General features: G+C 55.7%; 1 protein-coding gene across 1 annotated transcript; it reads right to left on the bottom strand.

The window, feature by feature from the left end:
* Positions 1-3,871: 3,871 nt before the first annotated feature.
* Positions 3,872-18,643, bottom strand: LOC119107936 (forkhead box protein P4). Its single transcript, XM_037231530.1, has 12 exons — positions 18,639-18,643; positions 18,209-18,386; positions 17,792-17,959; positions 14,909-15,080; positions 10,824-10,892; positions 9,583-9,659; positions 9,075-9,176; positions 7,631-7,785; positions 6,322-6,391; positions 5,768-5,904; positions 5,328-5,487; positions 3,872-5,037 (listed from the first exon to the last, which is right to left on the bottom strand). Exons 1-12 carry the CDS (start codon positions 18,641-18,643, stop codon positions 4,963-4,965), a joined length of 1,368 nt encoding a protein of 455 aa, XP_037087425.1. The 3' UTR covers positions 3,872-4,962.
* Between the last annotated feature and the right edge of the window lie 62 nt (positions 18,644-18,705).

The raw sequence follows: 18,705 nt of genomic DNA, 5'->3' as shown, positions 1-18,705 counted from the left end.
GGAAGGCGGACCAGCCGCTTGGCACGGAGGGCGGGCCAGCCGCGTGGCACGGAGGGCGGACCAGCCGCGTGGCACGGAAGGCGGACCAACCGCTTGGCACGGAGGGCGGGCCGGCCGCGTGGCACGGAGGGCGAACCTGACACTTGGCACGGAGGGTGGCGCCCGAGCGAGGTGCCCCAACACTCCGAAAGATGTTAGCGTACGGTCATCCGTTACACATCCCGCGCTGGAGGGTCCGTCATGACTGTTATCTAGCATGAGTATGGGTCCATGTTACCACGTTAGCTGTAATCGGCACTGTGTGGCGTATACTCGGGTCTTCCCATGGACGTCATTGTTACACGGATAGTTACTTGTGCATTGTGGGGGCTGTAACCGAGCGGAAGACTGAAGGTTTTCCGCGCCGTCGGCTACCGTTTGCGCCATGCGGAAGTTGGTTACGAATGTGGGATGTGTTTGAACCAACAATGCACGTATTTTTGTAGTTGGCGCTCATTGACGTGTCGGATGTCAGGAGCCTGGCCTTTGATCTGGCGCTGCTGTTGGACCAACGCCACTTACAGTCGAAGCCTGGCCGAAAATGAGCCGGCTGAACCCCTTAGCGCAACACCGAGCTTGTCGGCAAGTGCCCTGATCCACCGTCTTGACGGTTCTCAAGGGATTGGGCAATGGAATGCACAGGGCAGTTTCGAACTGTCTTGAGGCACTTGCCTGCGCTGTGCAAACGCGGCTCGACGTTATTCAGCCGGCGCTACGGCGCGAGGGCACCGTAACAGCGCAGTCGTGTGGAAGGCGGCAGGTGTATGCAGGAGTTTGCGGCGAGGGAGGGCCACAACTCAAATATTGGTATCGACAGCGTCGCAGTGCGAGGTTTATTGCATCGCACAAAATGGCACGTGTTCTTCATCCAGTTTGCAGTCCAGCTAGAGCATGCAATTGCCGACATGTGCCAGCGCACATAATGCATGTAGATTTTGTACGGAGAGGTTTCGTTCCCCCGGGGCTACTAAGCGAATACGTCCCTGCGGGGCGTTTAATTCGCGTTATGGTGCTTCACGGGTTCATCGGCGGCAACGCTATCTGAGAAGCGAACGTGAAGCTATGCGAGCGTGCGTTAAGGATGTAAGCTTACGCCCCTTTGTATGCAAGTATGTTGCTTTGCAGCAGGATCATGCTCTCGCGTTTTTTAAAATAATTACCGCATATAAAAAACAGGAAAGTTTTTGCCTGCGGGTAGACCAGAAGCCACCGGCGAGCGGCACCAAGAGAGAGAGAGAGAGAGAGAGAGAGAGAGAGAGAGTCCCAAAGCGCGAGGATACAGCATCACAAACTTCGTGTGGGAGTGCTATCCAAAGCAAGGCACCTCAGAGTGCACGGGTGTGCCACGTAACAGGATGCGTAATCAGCAATGTCCTTGACGTCATCGATGCTGGACAGGCCGACAGGATGCTGGACAATTGCCGACATGTGCCAGCGCGTAATGCATGTCGTAGATTTTGTACGGAGAGGTTTCGTTCCCCCGGGGCTACTAAGCGAATACGTCCCTGCGGGGCGCTTAATTCGCGTTATGGCGCTTCACGGGTTCATCGGTGGCAATGCTATCTAAGAAGTGAACATGAAGTTATACGAGAGCGCGTTAAGGATGTAAGCTTACGCCCCTTTGCATGCGAGTATGCTGATTTGCAGCAGGATCATGCTCGTGTTTATTTAATAAGTTGGATAAATAATTATCGCATATTAAAAACAGAAAAGTTTTTGGCTGTGCAGGTAGACCAGAAACCACCGGCGAGCGACACCGAGAGAGAGAAAGAGGGAGATGGGGAAAGAGAGAGAGAGAGAGAGAGAGAGAGGGAGAGAGAGAGAGAGAGAGAGAGAGAGAGAGAGAGAGAGAGAGAGAGAGAGAGAGAGAGAGAGAGAGAGAGAGAGAGAGAGAGAGAGTCCCAAGGCGCGAGGATTCAGCCCCACAAACTTCGTGTGGGAGTGATATCCAAAGCAAGACACCTCGGAGCGCACGGGTGTACCACGTAACAGGATGCGTAATCAGCAATGTCCTTGGCGTCATCGATGCTGGACGGGCTGTCATGTGATGCAACGATTCAAAATAATTACCTTGAACAATTCGAATGATGAATCGGATGGTTTATGCAGCCAATCACCCACACGCCGGCACCCTGGTTCGCCCACATTAGTTGTGCCTGCCTGCAGCATGGTGCCAATATCGCTTGAGCATGGATTTGGATGGCGCTGCTTTTGAAGCGCTCTTCGCAGAGGTTTTCGCGTCATCTGGTGAGTTTTTGCTGTAAAAACAGTAGAACCCTGTGCTGACATCAGTAAAAGGTGGACTTTCCCAATGCATCTGGGAAAACTTGCATACTTATTTAGAAATGCATACATCTCCAAAGATTTAGCCTATCAGGCTAGTGTTTCGGTCGCGTGGGATCACATGCTATTCTCATTTTGTACCGAGCTATTCGTGGGTGTGGTGTTGGAATGAGGTGGTTCACCCCAGACCACTGGAGTTGACCCATCTTCAGAAAGCATAAAAGTGGGCTGCACGCCTCACTGCTAGTTAAGACGCCATCCTTTGCTCAGGAGCTGCGAAGCTGCTGGCCTACAAATGGCATCAGCTGGGGGCAGCTGGGACTTCTTATTGAAAGACATGGTATCTTTTATTTCAGCGTTTTGCTGCTCGCCCGCCAGCTTTGACAAGTTGTGAGGCGAAAGCATGCTTGTCGGACAAAGTTACTGGTTTCACATGTGCCGCCCGCAATTTTGAACGCATTGGCGTCTTGCCACGCCTGCGGTGACCTGGTCAAGTTGAACGTCGCGACCATACACGGATGATCATGGATCACTGATGCGGTGAGGGGCGACGGCTCGACGCTGGTGTTTCGCGGGCAGGGTATCGTGTGGCGTCGCGATTGATTCGTACAGAAACACAGAAACAGATGCTCTTTTGTGGCACGGTACTTGGGTTTTTAGGAGCGCGTCGACTGCAGCAGTCATTTTGCCCCCCCCCCCCCCACACACACACTGTTCTGTTAAACCGCTCTTACTCACCAAACTTGAATGAGGCGCATCAAAGCAGGTGCCATACACAGTCACAAAACATTTAAAAGGACCGTTCATTGTATAAAAGGCTATTAGCTTCACAAATTTTAAAAAAAGGATCGTGGTTGGTCATAACTGCTGTCTTATGCAGTATTATCATACCCGCTTGTGAAACGAAGCTGGCGTGATGTCCGTTGACCTGCGTAGCGGTGAAGCTTCGGCGTGTGATCCAGGTGAAGTCGGCGCTTGGTTCCAACGATTCCGCTGCTCGGAAGGGTTTTGCCCAGGCAGACACGGTTTGAGGAGAAGCATTTATTGTCTACTGTTAACCACTGTACTACTGACAGGCGGCTGATATGGAGGGCAACCACTCCTCCACCTATCTCCTCCGAGCTGACACATGTGACAGAACTAGGAACTAAAAGCTTCAGCGGTCACAACAGGTGGAGGTATTGCGCCATGAAACAATTTAGCGCGTAACTGTTATTGCTTACCATATGGAAATTTCGGGGGCTATGGTGGTACACAGCTACAAAATGTACACAGTTTTTGATTGTCTTTGGCTGTCAACCGGCTGTTTGGGGAATCTAAAGCACTTTCAAGGAGAGTTGCGCCTCGGAGAATCCAGTGGTCAAGTGAACAATACATAACATTCAACGAACGGCGCCGACCGCGGCCACATCGAAACCGAAATGTGCATGCTAGGCGCCGCAGCGCGCCGGCGTGGGGCACGCCGTGGCGCGCGCGTCCAGCGCGCCGGCGCGAGGCACGCCGCAGCGCGCGCGTCCGGCGCGCCGGCGTGAGGCACGCCGCGGCGCCGGCGGCGTGAGAAAGGAATGTGTCAACACAAAATGCACGAGACTCCCGGGAGGTCCATTGGCACAAGCAGACATACTGGGAAACAGAACCGACGACAGACGCAAACATACGGGCGCGGCGGAGAACGGAGGACACACTGTTGTCCGACCGGAGGGTGGCAGCACAGGGCGGCCGAGTTGACCCGATTTATGATCCCTGATACGCCGGCGGCCCTTAACGCGCGCGTTGCCAGGGGCTCAGCCCCATCCCCGGCGGCAGCCGCCACGAGGCCGCGGCCCGCTCCTAAGCTCAAAGCGCGGCCCACCGAAGTCGAGGCCCCAAAACAACCATGCTAAAATACCAGCTCGGCAGCCGTCAGCCCGGCTGTCCCTGCCCTCACGCCCTCGCGTCCTAAGACGCCTCTGCACTGTCGAGCCGTACAAAAATGGTTGTCACAACGACACTAGTTATGGAGAGTTGCACTGGAGTGGGGCGCGGAGTCCGCCATGGCGGCGGACAGCCGCGCGGAGGGCTGGCCGGGAGATCCTATGGCATCAACACGCATCTCTGCAAGCTTTGTACTGGGTGTACCGACAGGGAGCTACTGCGGGCGGCCTCCGAGCGAGACGTACCGGCAGGCTTTCGGGAGGGTGGCTGATGACAGGCGAGTGGTAACACAAAAAACGCAAGGAAACTGCGCCTGCAAGCGGTGAGCTGACACGTGGCTCTCCGCAACGAAACCCGTAGGATGAGGTTGAACAACTGTACACAACATGCACACAGGTACAAAAACCCGCGGCGGCATTCCCCGGTGCGCACGCGCACCCGACAAACACAACTAACCCAAACAGAGCGGTGGCGGCGATTGTACATTGTACACGCACCTGAACGCCCCTCGAGAATACGTTTGATTTGAGACAGCGGAGGGCGAGAGAGCGTCCTTGCGCCGCAGTGGCGCCATCTACTGACGACCTGGCCACACGATAGCACACATCGACGCCGCTAGGCGGCAGTCCTCCGGGCCGCACCGGAGCGCGCCAGGTTGGTCACGGGCCGCGCCAGGCGCCGCGCCGCGTGGCCCCAGGTATTGCTGGGCCGGTGGGGCGTGCGGACTCATGCCGTCGCCGTCTCCGCCATCGTCTGGCCGCCGTCCGCGTACTCAGACTTGATCAGCGACATGCTCAGGTTCTGCGGAGCGCATTGCCTCGGTCACCGGTCGGCGTGTGTCGCTCATGCTTTGGACGGAGATGGAAGTGAGCGCGCTTGCTACGGTGATGCGCCAGAAGCAATCATCCATCATAAAAATGTTGGTCAGCACTAGCGCCTTTGGTTTCCCAACGGTTCAACGTACATACGCAACTTCGAACGTTGCGCACTTTATCCAGGCCGTCAGTTTTGTGTGCATCACATCACAGGCCAGAAAGAGCGGCACTGTAATGCGTAACACGATGAACGCCTGTACCCAAGACTCCCCGTACCTCGGCGCGACTGATGGGGGGCGCCGCCGCTCCCTCGCGGGTGGCGCCACCGTCGCGCGAGTCCGGATCGGGACTGTGCGCCGCGTCATAGTCGGACTTGACCAGCGGCTGGCTGAACATGTCCATGGCTGGACCGCGGGAGTCCTGGTCCGGGCTGGGGCTGCAAACAGCGCGTAAACGGCCGGGTCAACATGTGCCGAGGATGCCGCAAGACGCAATCACATACTGCGACAGGTCTGCAACAGTACTGTTTGTCTGATATAACCTGCCACCAGATCGATGGGAAGTCACTGACTTGAAGGGTCGCTGTATGGGCAATTTTAGTCCAATATGACGGCTTCCGCCGCCCGCTGTTGGCTGAAATGCAGATAGGAACTGAACGTAAATAGAATAGGCACCTGGCATCTGTTAGCCCCGTGCTGTCTGGGCGGGGCACGTACCTGGCGTGCCGGTACTGTCTGGGGGACGGTGACCGCCGGTGCATGCCCAGCAGGGTCGGCGCCTCCCGCTCGCGCATCTCCCGCAGGCGGTCCGCGGCGTTCGTCATGAACGGCAGCGTGGAGTCCGCCAACGCCGACTGGGAAACGCCAGAAGCGGGTGGTGTTGGACGCGGCTAGAATACGAGGTCGAACACCCTCTAGGAATGTATACAATACACAACTGCGTTTGAACCAACCAACCGCTACGTTGGCCCCTCTCGGTGTTCCGAAACAAACTTAGCGGAGCGGAGACGATCACGCTGGTCCTACCTTACTACGTATTTACCGGCTAAGGCCATTAACGTTGCCATCCCCCACGATGACAATGCGATGATGACGGCAATCACTGTCGCTTGGGGAGAACGGACGACCGTCTCCCATCAACCGGACGACCGTCTCCCATCAACCGTCAACAGGGCGAGCCCGGTTCGAAAACAGCGGCCCGTGAGAGGCGGCGGCGGCGGTCCGTCCCGGGTCTCGGGGGAGCCGTCCCGGCTGGCAGAGCGGCGGCGCACCTGTAGGCTGGCGTTGATGGCGTCCCCGTACAGTGTGGGACTGCTGGAGAGCGTGGGACTGCGCGCCTGCCTGCGGGACGGCCGATCAAGGTCAGTGCGCCCGCGCCAGCTGGCGGCTCCGCTGGCGCGCCCACCGCCTCACTCAATGGCATCCCTGTCTCGTGGGAAGACGTCAGGTAACAAACTGGCTTACTCTTGTGCCGAAATCATTTCATCAACTGCGATTAGACTATGAGAACATTTTTGACATATTTACACGGTGACTCGAAAATCCTAGCGTTGCAGTTTGACAATTTTTACTGTATTGACGTGTTTGTATATGAGAGACACCGGCGCCATATCCTACTGATGTTGATAAATTTGCAGCAATCAAAAGGATTATGATATTTGTCTTGGCTGAGTGTAGAGTCACGCTGCTTAAAAGGAAGGAAGATGAGTTCATGCATGCGTGGCCTTTACATGAAAAGAATTTGGGTATTCTTCACGCACTAGCTAGAGACACTCACGAATATCATGCCAACACCGTGTTTGGAAGGGAAATACGTGCAGCAGAACAAATGCAGTAGGCCAAGTCAATATGACAAGGCAAAAATGGCTCTCCGATATGTGAATATATCGGTGACAACACACCACACGAGATGTTTCCGACAAAGCGCTTGGACAGTGCGTGGGACAAAAATGTGGTGCAAAAAGAGGCAAGAAGAATCGACAGAGGATCAAGACGGTTGAGAATATGCGAGCTTTACCGAGTGTTTCATTTGGTTTGTCAGCTGTGCTTCCTTTCCAAACCTCATTGTTAGTAGCTATCGCTAACTGATTGCTATGCTAGTTGTTCACCCAACATAAGCGAGCGGGGGAAGGATTGGAAGTGTAGCTCAGTTAAAAACTGCTAACGACTTTCGAAACGTTTTAGAACACAAAAATCGCATCGAATAATGACTAGTTAATGTCTCTAACTGTCAAAAAACAAAAGAAGCAGACGGGAACGCACGCAACCAAACAAGCAAACAAAGTCTCGGGGCTCTGTGAGCTAACGTGGGAGCGGTTTCCTGACGCCCGAGCCGATCAAACCCCGCAGCTCGCTGGTACCAGGCAGCCAGGCGCGCCATTACTCGGCCCAGCAGCGACTGAGGCGGGGCTGGCGGCTGGCCCACGCGGCCGTTTTCGGTCCGTGAGGACGGTCTGTGCCGACTGAGCAGGGGCGCCGCAGTGCGGCGGCGACTGGGAACGTTGGCTCACTGTGCCCGGGTGGCGGCGGCGGCGGCGGCGGCAGCGGTGGTTCGGCATGCGGGGAATGGGCGACGCTTACTCCTTGGCTGGGCCGAGCTCGAGTTTTCTGGGACGGCCTCGTGACAGATGGCGACGCTTGATGAACTCGGAATCATCGACCGTCCAGTACGAACCAAAGTCGTCTTCATACCTCACGAAACACTTGTGGAGGGAGAGGTTGGTGCGGATCGCGTTCTATGCAGGCAGTGGGAGTAGTAAGCCACAGAGTGTGAAAAAGCCCGAATAAAAACGGCGAGTGTCCTCCCGGCGGCAGGTCGACCTTAGCCACCTGGTAGCGATATCAGGCACCTCAGTTGGCCGATCTCATCTATAGGTGGCTGCCGTCGACGTGCCCTCGGGGAACAAAACCGCCTCAGACATACCCCGTTGACCTCTGCGGACGACGTTTGCAAAATTCCACTTCATCTACTGTCCACACGGCGCCCTTGACGTTTTCCACCCTGGTAAAACACTTGTGGAGGGACAGGTTGTGGCGGACTGCGTTCTACAAGACAAGACAAACAGAAAATCACCAGACGGCCGAGGCGAGATGAACAGAAAGTCACCAACGCTTTAACAACACAAACAAAGCTGACTACTAGGGGCGACGCCGGCCGTGGAGCTGAGGGGCCGTCTGCCACGACTTCCACCGCCGGTTAGCGCAAGGCTGTGGCTACTTAATGGCAGGTCGGCGCCCGTCGGCGTGTTTACATCATGCAGGCGCAGCCGACAGCTTTTCGTCACACCCACACATAACGCCAATCAAGACTCAACAAGCGCAGTTACCGGCTCCAGTCTTCTGAAAACGTTTGGCGAGTCCTATCGCTCAACAATGTCTGACACGAGTTCTGCTGGGGACGCCACTGGGATGCTATGTAAGGCCACCCACGACACTCCTAACGTCGGCTACTAGCTCTCTAAGCGCGACGCTGTGACATCCCTTCCATTCCAACTGCTCATGCTTTGTTCGCCAGTTTGGTGGCGGGTGCTCTGTTTTCAAAGCGGAGCCACCATTCCGACAACTACAGGCCAAACAATTATCAATGCAATGCACAATTTCCCGAATGAAAATGCGCGATTCATAACTGAACGATTAGCATTTATATTAGACCCAACAGAAAACACACACGCACGCATACACATCTGCAAACAAGGAGAGAATCGGCAGCCAGGTCCAATGGCCAGTAGTCGACGGCTGTTGACAGAGCCAAGCGACTTCCCTCGGCAAAATAAACGTCATAGGCAGTCGGTGAATCAATAAACGCGAACACACACACACACACACACACACAGCGCGGCAAATGCTGCTCTATGCGAGCGACCGCAGATCGTTACCACCTCAAAGTGCTTCGCTCAGTAACCGACCCGATAATTCCTGACCACAATGCGAGCAACAGCGTCCTGACGTGACGTGGCTGTTGCCGGCCCCCGGCGGTCCAGTGCAGTGACTTGCCGCCGGTCCTCCAGCCCGGACAGAGCCTCACCTTCCAGGTGGCCGCGTTGCGGCGGAAATAGGCGAACGTGTTCTGGAACCAGCTATAGATCTCGTTCAGCGTCAGCTGCTTGTCCGGTGACTCCACAATCGCCTGGAACAACGCCACACACAGGTGCAAATCTTACAGACGGCCGGCGTTATATTTGTAATGGACCGTGAAGTGACTGGGACCAATCAACATACTACAATTGTACGTGTCTCTGCAAGATTCAGTCAGAGTGGCTTCATGGGTGTATCTTTCCTGTTGCGTCTGTGATAGTCCCTTGACGGGAAAGTGTTTCGTCAATGGAGCAGGTTGCAAGGAATATGGGAATACCATGCTTTGGCCTTAAGGTAATTGCATGCTCCTTCGAACGTTAAGTAGCTGCGAGCCTCTTCAGCAGATTGCGAGTCGCGTCGTTTCCGCGATGGCAACGTCTGACCGCTAACTGTTGTCGCAACTCACAAAGCAAGCAAACCGGCGCGTCGCGACGCCAGCCCTGCCGCGTCGGCCTCACCTGGCGGATCAGCGAGGCGTACGTGAACGGCGGCCGGATGTCCGTGCTGCGGTAGAAGTCGCGGTTACGACCGAGCTCTGGAAGAGTCGCAGCACCAGCGTCAGTCCCCAGGCCGGCGTCCAGCCCGCTGTCGCTCCCCACCGGGTTACGTGACACCGGCCTCGACCCGACCCGTGGACCGCGGCGTGAGTCGACGCGCATTGCCTCACGTTCAGTCGGGGCCAGGGGAAAGCGCGACGACAAACGGTCTCACAACATCCGGGAATTACGGATGCGTGCCACTATTTTTCCTTTCGAGCAAAACCGGCGAGTGGCATCGCGATGGATGATACGGAAGAATGCTAAATGTTGTAAAACAATTTATTTCGCCGTCTCATTTGCATAATCCCTTCTAAACTTTTCCTTCCCGTGGAACTTCTTTCTGTTTGTCCTGATTTTTGTTCACGCATCCAGATTTTTAATCAAAAGGAGATGACTATGTCATTTAAGGCTCGCGAGCAGGAAATGCTATTAAGTTCGAGAAGGGCGATTACTTAGTTATTGTCGCTTGACGATGAATTACGGTCATCCCTTGAGAATGTCCTGATTGCCTGAGTTCACCACTCGAGGACAGCAGAAGCAAATTAGCTTGATATAAACGATCTCGTTGCTTATTCAACAGCGCCTGCACTACGGTACTTTCATTTTCTGCTCGCTTTACATTACCAAAAAACATTTGTCCATCTTGTCTCCTTGGGACACACCACACAGCTTATTCCCCACGGATAAAAAGACGACTGCATGAATAACATTTTAAGTTTTCTGAGGGCCAGGATGAAAAACTATCTAACGAGCAAACACAAATTTAACTAATCGCGAACTCTTTCATTTGCTCGGTGTGTTGATTCTCTGCGAGTTCCCCGAGGGCGTGGATCTTCATTTCCCCTTCATCACACATCCCGATTGAAATTCGCAATCTCGTACGCGCCCGGGAAAGACGGCCTGTGACGAGCTGTTACCCGAGGGCCATTTCAAGAGCCCGTGAGCTACAGTACGCACTGGCCCCCCCATCGCTCCGGCAGGCACGAGCCGTGCGCCACGGCACGCGCGGGCAGTCCCCCGCTGGTACGACAGGCACGGGCTGCGCGCCACGGTACGCATTGGTGGTGTCCCACCGACCCGATAGGCACGGAAGGACCGTAGCTCGAGGCGACCATCGGCGTTCAGCAGAGCCCCACCGCCAGGTCGAGGCCGAGACTGACCTTCTGTGATGTCCTGACCGGAGCGTTCGGCGGCTCGCCGCCTCTGCGCCGGTGACTCCTCGTACGGACCTGGGGCAGACACGGCGCCGTCCGTCAGCCCACGGCCGCGCGGGCCACACCCGTCACCACACCCCGAGCACACCAAGACAGGCCGCGGGCCACACCCGCCGCCACACCCCGAGAACACCAAGACAGGCCGCGGGCCACACCCGCCGCCACACCCCGAGCACACCAAGACAGGCCGCGGGCCACACCCGCCGCCACACCCCGAGCACACCAAGACAGGCCGCGGGCCACACCCGCCGCCACACCCCGAGCGCACCAAGACAGGCCGCCGGGTCCTGCGGCAGCCAGCAGCTTTTCAATCCACGTGCCGCCGCCAGCTGGCTCTGCGCAGTGCTGCATCCATCATATGGGAACTTTCGCGTGCCACGTTTTTACATAGTGCTATAATACGCTTATTCGCCATAAAGCCAAAATAAAAGACCGCCGTAATTATGGAACTATTACATAAACGGCATGGAGAGAACTGTCACCACTCACTGCCTTTTTCATTGCTGACAAATCAAACTTTTCAATCCGATCGACTGATTGACCGCGAAAACTGGGATGGACGGCAGAACAGGGCAGCGTGTGACCTGATGTCTATGTTTTATAAAGCAAGAAACGGGTAAGGCTGTGTTCTTGTAATCTCCCATCCTTGTAAGGTGCTGCGCGCCTATCAGCCTGAACAAGCGGGCTGCAGGCGAACGAAGGGTAAGTATAAGCGTAAAAAGGCCTTTGTTCAACGCTCACTTCAAAAGGAAAAACATGCGAATCTGATTTGACAACAACCGAAAACAGCTCCTAATTTCCTTCACACACAACAGATACAATCAAACCAATTTAGTATCTACAGGCCAAACAGCACCTGCCGCTTGTTTAACTCACTATTTTTGTTGTGAATCTTATCTGCTGTTTTGTACCGGTCGTTAAACTCCACAATACAGAGCTAAAATGCGCTTAGCAATGATTCCGCCTTTTAATCAGGGACTAAGCGAGGTGATTCACGCAAAACACTCATTAGGACAAGAAAACATCCCCTTAGACGAAAAACAGTCTCACTCCTGTATTTGCTATTGACCAAAGCGACAGTCTGCCTCCCCTTCCCTCGCCGCACCCTGTACGTACAGCTGGCGGACGCAGGTTCGCGGCGCGCGCCGTAGGTATGGCGACGGTCCGTACACATTCAAATGGCGGACTGCAAGCGGCGTGGGGCATGCAACCCGTTTGTCACTCCGGTCGCACGGTACGCCGGCGCGACTACACGCTACGGGAAGGTGCTGCGAAGGTCAGCCAAGCCTCACACACGCAACTGCGCTGCGCGCCGTCGCCGCATGGCGCCGGGTAAACGAGCTGGTCGCCTCAGCCCCACCCCAAAAACTCGGCTTATGGTTCGCTACCGTCTATGGAGAATCGTCCGGACTCAGGCATCACCAGCGAGATGTAATAACTTCAGCGCAGTGTAAAAACATAAGCGTGTGATTGCGCTACAGTCACATGCTTCACCGAATTATGCAACGAAATAGGTGAGGGAATAGAATGCTTTGGAAGCTGGAGGCGAGCAAATCAATAGTTTTCGCATTGGGTAATGCTAGCTGTGGTTTGCCACATTACAGACATGTTACCTCGCCTTAGAAATGATGCTAGGTGCCCCCTGCTGTTCTATTTGTAGTGTAATTTGCCTTCAGGCTGCCGGCGAACGGTAGGGGATGAGGCCGTATCAAGTTGCAAAGCAACATCAGTAAAAATTGACGCAAACCATTAATAACTACACTTGTACAACATACAAGGCACAATATATGTGCTCCCACAAAAATGAAGATAAGCCACGGTAAAGGAAAGGTTGTTTTTATGGAATGTATTCAGATGCAGTGTCTTGATTAGAAAACTATCTTAAAATCGTCCAAACGCAGATTTCACAATGCTCTCGACACACACAAACAAGAGCCAACATGTGGACTTTGCTTCCTTGAAGCCGAGCCAAGTAATGACGGGCGCTAACGCGGACGCAGTACATCCGTGACGCTCGGCTTTGAGAAAACAGCGAACAAAACCAAGGCCAAACGGATGACGAGCAAATCAGTACGTGGATCAAAGCAGTTCAGACACCCACCATTTTCCTCTCGGAGAAGGTACGGATCTCCCTCGAACTACTCAATCGACCTGACCAGAAGCAAAAGCTCCCCCCCCCCCGTGCGATCGCAGGCGGTGGGTGGCCACGCGTGCCCCCCCCCCCCCCCTCCCGGCGACTGCAGCGGCCAGCGCACAGTCGTGCCGCGGCGCAGTTTGTGTTTACCCGCCGTTACGCGGCGGCGGCGGTCAACGCGCCGCCCGCTGTTCAATTATTGAGCCGGCCGCGGGGGGCAGCGAGCCGACTCATGGCAGGCGCCGCGGGCTACGGCCCCCGGGCGCCCCCAGCGGCTGTGACGTCACGGCCGGCCGGGGCCGCCGACAGTGGCGGCGCTGTACCGCGGCCCGCCGACGCGCCGGTGAACTATCCCGCCCTGGCCGGACAAAGCACGCGAGAGGATACAGCGGCTCGGGAGCCTGGCCCTCACTGCCGGCAAAGTGTAAATGTCCAGGAAGTGAGCGATCAAGAACCGCCTATGGACTTCGCAATATATTTATAAGTAAGGAGTACCGAACGATTGCGTTTTCGACCTGTAGTATAAGGAGTACACTGACGCTGCCGGGCAGGTCGACACCTTCAATCTTGCACCACTGGGATATCACATAAAACTGCAAACCTCGAACAGCTATGTCTGGACAAAAAGGAGTCATGTTAATAAATCAAAACTCGAGCCGTCCGGCATAACGTACCGTGGGAGGCAGCGGAGCATTTTGATACCTAGGGCGTGTTGATATAGAGCCCGCCGCCGCTGAACCAAACCACGAGAGGCCTCGTCAACCGATTATGTGCATGAGTGTTGCCTTAGCAACCAACTGGTGTGTGCTTCTGGAGAGTGATCAGTCGCTGCAGAGAGTTGCAGCACAGAGGCCGCTTTTAGGTGAAATAAGATGAGAACAATATAAGAGCGCACCGCTTTAATCGGAAATTTGGATGGGGTTTTTGGATGCACTGACTGCATAGGTCATATTACGGCGCAAAATATACAAAAATGCATTCATTCGATTCAGTCTTTTTCGTCATTTCGGAAAAAATATTTATACTGTTTTCTCGTCCCGTGGATATTGGCGGGAATCCTAGCATCGCAAACGAATGGCAGCAGCCGCGCAACACAACCGTAGTGATAAAACGTTCCCGTCCGTTTACGATGCGTTCTAGTGTCTACATCCGTTGTGGCATACGCCATAATTTGGTAGATATGTGGGTAGGTATGTAGGCACGCCAATACATTAAGCAGTAGGTGCAGTAGTTAAACATCCCGAAAGCGTACTAATCTTACATACGATTCTGCTTCGACGACCTCATCTCGCAAGCCCTTTTCGCAATTTGCGAGAAGAGGGCCATGGAGCTCAGCAGCCGAGCAGCGATCAGTTCCAAGACAGGCTGCCGAGTTCGAAGTTCCAAGACATGCTGCCGAGCAGGAAACAGTTCCAAGACATACTGCCGGGCAGGAAACCGTCCAAAGATTAGGACTGAAGCTAGCTCAGAAGCTTGCATGACGTCTACGATCTGCTGCTGCAAGGTTCCTCACTCCGACAGGCTGAAGCGGAGCTGAAGCTGTAGCGGCTGACGTAGAGAAAAAGGGGAGCACAGCAGCGTCGTTCAACGATGTGATGAAGCACTGCGACCGAGAGCACCTCCCGGTAATCTTTCAGCTGCTCCGGTTCGCTGCGTACCACTCGATGTCCACCGCCGCAGCAGAGCACCCAGCGGAGCGCCGACAGGCTCTGGTCGGCTCGCGCCGAGCGTAATGCCAACAGGGTCTGGTCACCTAGCGCCCAGTGGAGCGCCGACAGGTTCTGTTCGGCTCGTGCCGAACGTCATGCCAACAGGCTCTGGCCACCTAGCGTCCAGCGGAGCGCCGACAGGTTCTGTTCGGCTCGCGCCGAGCGTAATGCCAACAGGCTTTGGTCACCTAGCGCCCAGTGGAGCGCCGACAGGTTCTGTTCGGCTCGCGCCGAGCGTAATGCCAACAGGCTCTGGTCACCTAGCGCCCAGTGGAGCACCGACTGGCTCTGGTCGGCTCGCGCCGAGGGTAATGCCAACACGGTCTGGTCACCTAGCGCCCAGCGGAGCGCCGACAGGTTCTGGGCAGACCGCGTCCGGTGAAGCGCCGACAGGCTCTGGTCTGACATTGTCCGGCGGAGCAGAGGGCTCTACAGCACAAGATGCACGTCGGCGTCGTCGGCGACTTCAGCAGCCGGCATCGATCGGCGATCGGCCAGGGACTTCCGGCATTGTTATCACACCGGAGGCAATCAAGTCCTTCCCAAAAGTGCAGCCACGAACGCAGAAGCCAGCATCAGGGGAAAAAAGAGAAGGTTTGGAATTTTGACAGACACTCCCCTTCGAGACAAGCTTGACGAGTATGACATGAAATCGGCGAAGGGAAGGAAGAAAATCAGAAGGTCAAAATGCAAAATGCTGGGAGGACAGCGACTTAAAAAGGAGCATGGACACCTTTTGTTTTTTATGCAGCGTGAGATATTCCTACTCATGTGAGCAGTGGATTGAATGCCAAAGATGCAGGAAAGAGGCATGTGCACTGTGTGCCGATATAGAAGCCGACCGACTGGGTGTTGGTGTAATTTTTGTCGTGATGAGAGCGGGAATGGAGAAGAGGAGTCGTGCCAATGCAGCTATCAACAACTGTCGTTGCCTTTCTCGGCTATGGCTGTGCGGAGCACTTCATTATTGTTCTCGGTTTTGAAGCGACTTCATTTTCCTTTTTCTAAAAATATATATGCTGTGTTTTACAATTTCTTTTGACTTCTGGACGGAGCGTAACAACCAGACCCGCGCAGTGTAGCGTGCCTGGTTTAAGGGACTTCTTGATAAACAACACTTAACTGTGCATTTCGCTCTCCCCCATTTCACATTGAGAGGCGTAGCAAAAAGGTTGTCATGGCTAAAAGCTGGTAAGATTTCCTTTGGGTTGTCACGCCTTGAGGGTGACACCATTTAAAATAAGACAGGTGTAACTAAAACCGAGCATTGGCGATTACAGCAAAATTCGTATCAACGTGCCTCACCCTCACCTGCAAGCCGGCACATTCAACCTGCCCCCGCTTACCCGCAGCTAAGCTTAAGTGCTTCTGCTTAATTGCTGGGAGGCACACACACGTGGTGAACATAGTAGAAAGCATTGCACTTTCATACACGCCTGGAACGTAACTCACGCCGTGAATACCATGGCTAAGTTGTGGCCCCGCAGGGATTGCCGGAGCGCTTCAATGCGATGCGATCCGGCAGGCGGGGTGTGAGACCGGGCGCATCAAGCCCGACCGAATTCCGGTCCTCCGGCCACCGCCTTTGCCATCTTCACCCCGACAAATGATCGCCGGCCCGAGCTGAACTGATCCCCCGGTCCGCCTCCGACCAGGGGACGGCTACCATCGTGACTTGGTGCCCCAGCTGACCGCGTTACCTCTCTCCGGCACAGCGACCAATCCGCGACGCCTCCAGGAAGACGACACACAGCAGGGTCCTGGTCTGACTGCCTGCCCGCCGCGCCGCCGCCGCGCGCTGCCTGCCGCCTACTTGTTAGGCTATTTTCAGCAAACAAAGAGCACACAACAACAAATCAATACGGCCCGGTCGTCAAAACAGTGCGTCATAGCGCGCGGAGAGAGGGCGCGAGCGAGCGCGGGCAGAGGGCGGGCGGGACGCACGCCTGAGCGGGCGGAGCCGGCGCCGCGCGGCGCGCAGCCGCGCGGGGCCGCCAGCCGCGGCGACTCTTAGCATGCGCTGGCACGCACTGGGGCCGGCCGCTGAAGCAGCAGCTCAGCTGCTCCAGTGCAGGGATTGCCTTACGAGAGGCGGAAGCCGACTCCATGCCGAGTAGCGCGTAAAGTTGCCAGCATTTGGTGCGCGGAACGACGGGGTTGAACGCGTACATGGGAGATCGTGTTTAAATCAATATCCAGTGCAGTCGTGCAGCTCGGCGAGCACCGGCCAATTCAATTAAAGCAGCTACCACCGCAAAACAGTGCAGTGCAGTGTTGCTAAACCATTCTCGACAGCGGGGCGGGCTTGACGCGGGCTCTCCAGTCCGGCCACGCTTTCAGCAGCCTGCTGTTTGTGTTATTCGTGCGCAGACATTGCCTGACGTCCGTGTTATTCCCGCCAGAGTGCATGTTTACTTAAAAATCATAATTCAGCCGGTCGGGCAGTATGCATCAGTCTTTGTGTTGTGTTTTGTTCCGGCATACGGCCAAAACACAGGAGCGTGTTTTGCAGCCCGCCTGGGCGGCAGCATTAAATATGCACGACCGCCCGGATAGTAATGAGTTTAGCTTTCCGAGTTCATAATAATCGCGCAAGTAGGGGCAGTAATGCGGTGGGCCTGTTTGCATGCACTCGTCGCGGGCACAACAAGGTATCAGATAAGCGCCGCACCGATCGAGAGTATTGATCCACAAGCACACGAATTTTCCGGGACTTAGAGAGGCTCCAAGAAAAACAGGCGGACAGACAACAGCACAACAAAGAGCAGCTTGCGTGGGCGGCACACGGCCGGTGGCGGCAGCCGGCTACAGTGGGAAAGGAGCGGCATCAGGCTCAGCCAGGCTGCAGTGGGGGGGACGACAGCCGTGTGGTGCGCGTCACGGCAGCCCGCCCCGGCTGACGCCGCCAGCACTGATCGCCGAGCGGCGTGACTTGATCGTTTAAGTGTAACAAACGCCGTGCCGGTCCAAAGTCAACACGAAATAAATGTGACCAAAACATATAGCGGGTAAAAATTCCTTGCCGCACCCGTCGGCGCGTCTCCACAGGTGACCGAGGTGTCGGTACTCACTGGGGTCATGGGCTTGTCGTTGACGCGGCGCCGGCTGGGCCCGATGCTGGCGCGCGCAGGTGCGTGCAGCATGGCCGTGCGCAGGAACGGATTGCCCGACAGCAGCTGACTGGGCGGCGTCGTCGTCGGGAACATGGCCGCGCTCACCTGCGGTAAGCTCGGCGCCATCTGTGAAGGGTCCGGTCCGGTGAGCGCAGCCAGCAGGTACGCGGTAGCTAGGTGCGCACGTACCCTCTCCCCAACTTGTAGAAATGGAAAGCGTCTGCCATGAAAAGCAAAAAAGCCATTGTTATCGCTAGCGCATGGATCTCCGGCATCCGACGCGAAGCGCTGCCTCGTTATCCAAAAGGGGCGGCACATATCCTAAAATAGATGCATGCATGCAATAGTTGGTACCCTGGGGGCGTGTGGGCTCACCGGCGGGTCTGTCTTCACCTCCTCCATACGCTCGCGTGTCATGTGGAGATGCGCCATCATGGCCGAAAGGCGTGCCTTTTCCTTGGCCAAGTTGGTCTCCATCTGCTGCACCACCTGCATCTGGACGCGCACGTGCGCCGTCGATCGGTCATCAAGCCGGTGCTCTGTATTCAGGTGCCTGCGGAGGCCGGGGGCGGGGGCGTGATGTCAGCACGGTGTCTCAGGTCCGGCCTGAGGTCGCAGGCGCGGCGGACTTGTGGCCAAGCGGGCGGCGGGGGGCCAACGCAGGGCGGGGTACGGCAGAGCAACAGGGTTAAATATGATATAACCAACCAACCCCACGGATAACCAACCAGCGGAAAGGCGGCGCGGTGGCCGGTGCAGGCTGCAATTGTCTAATGAAAACCCCGTCGGTTTTACGAAATGTCACCACATGTTGAGGCGTCGCGCCGGGGGGGAGGCGGTGGGACGCGACAAAGCTTCTAACAATGTTTGCC

This window comes from Pollicipes pollicipes, unplaced genomic scaffold, assembly GCF_011947565.3.
Source record: "Pollicipes pollicipes isolate AB1234 unplaced genomic scaffold, Ppol_2.1 Scaffold_6686;HRSCAF=7923_pilon_pilon_pilon, whole genome shotgun sequence".
Lineage (NCBI taxonomy): Eukaryota > Metazoa > Arthropoda > Thecostraca > Pollicipedomorpha > Pollicipedidae > Pollicipes > Pollicipes pollicipes.
Note: the sequence above shows the minus strand (reverse complement) of the source record. Positions and strands in the feature narration are given on the sequence as shown.

Excerpts from the sequence above, each read along its gene's own strand:
- LOC119107936 (XM_037231530.1), bottom strand. Across the intron at positions 15,081-17,791 it reads ACGACAAGCCCATGACCCCA|AACCTGTCGGCGCTCCGCTG; the intron begins GTGAGTACCGAC and ends CGGTCTGCCCAG. Across the intron at positions 5,488-5,767 it reads AGACAGTACCGGCACGCCAG|CCCCAGCCCGGACCAGGACT; the intron begins GTACGTGCCCCG and ends CGCTGTTTGCAG.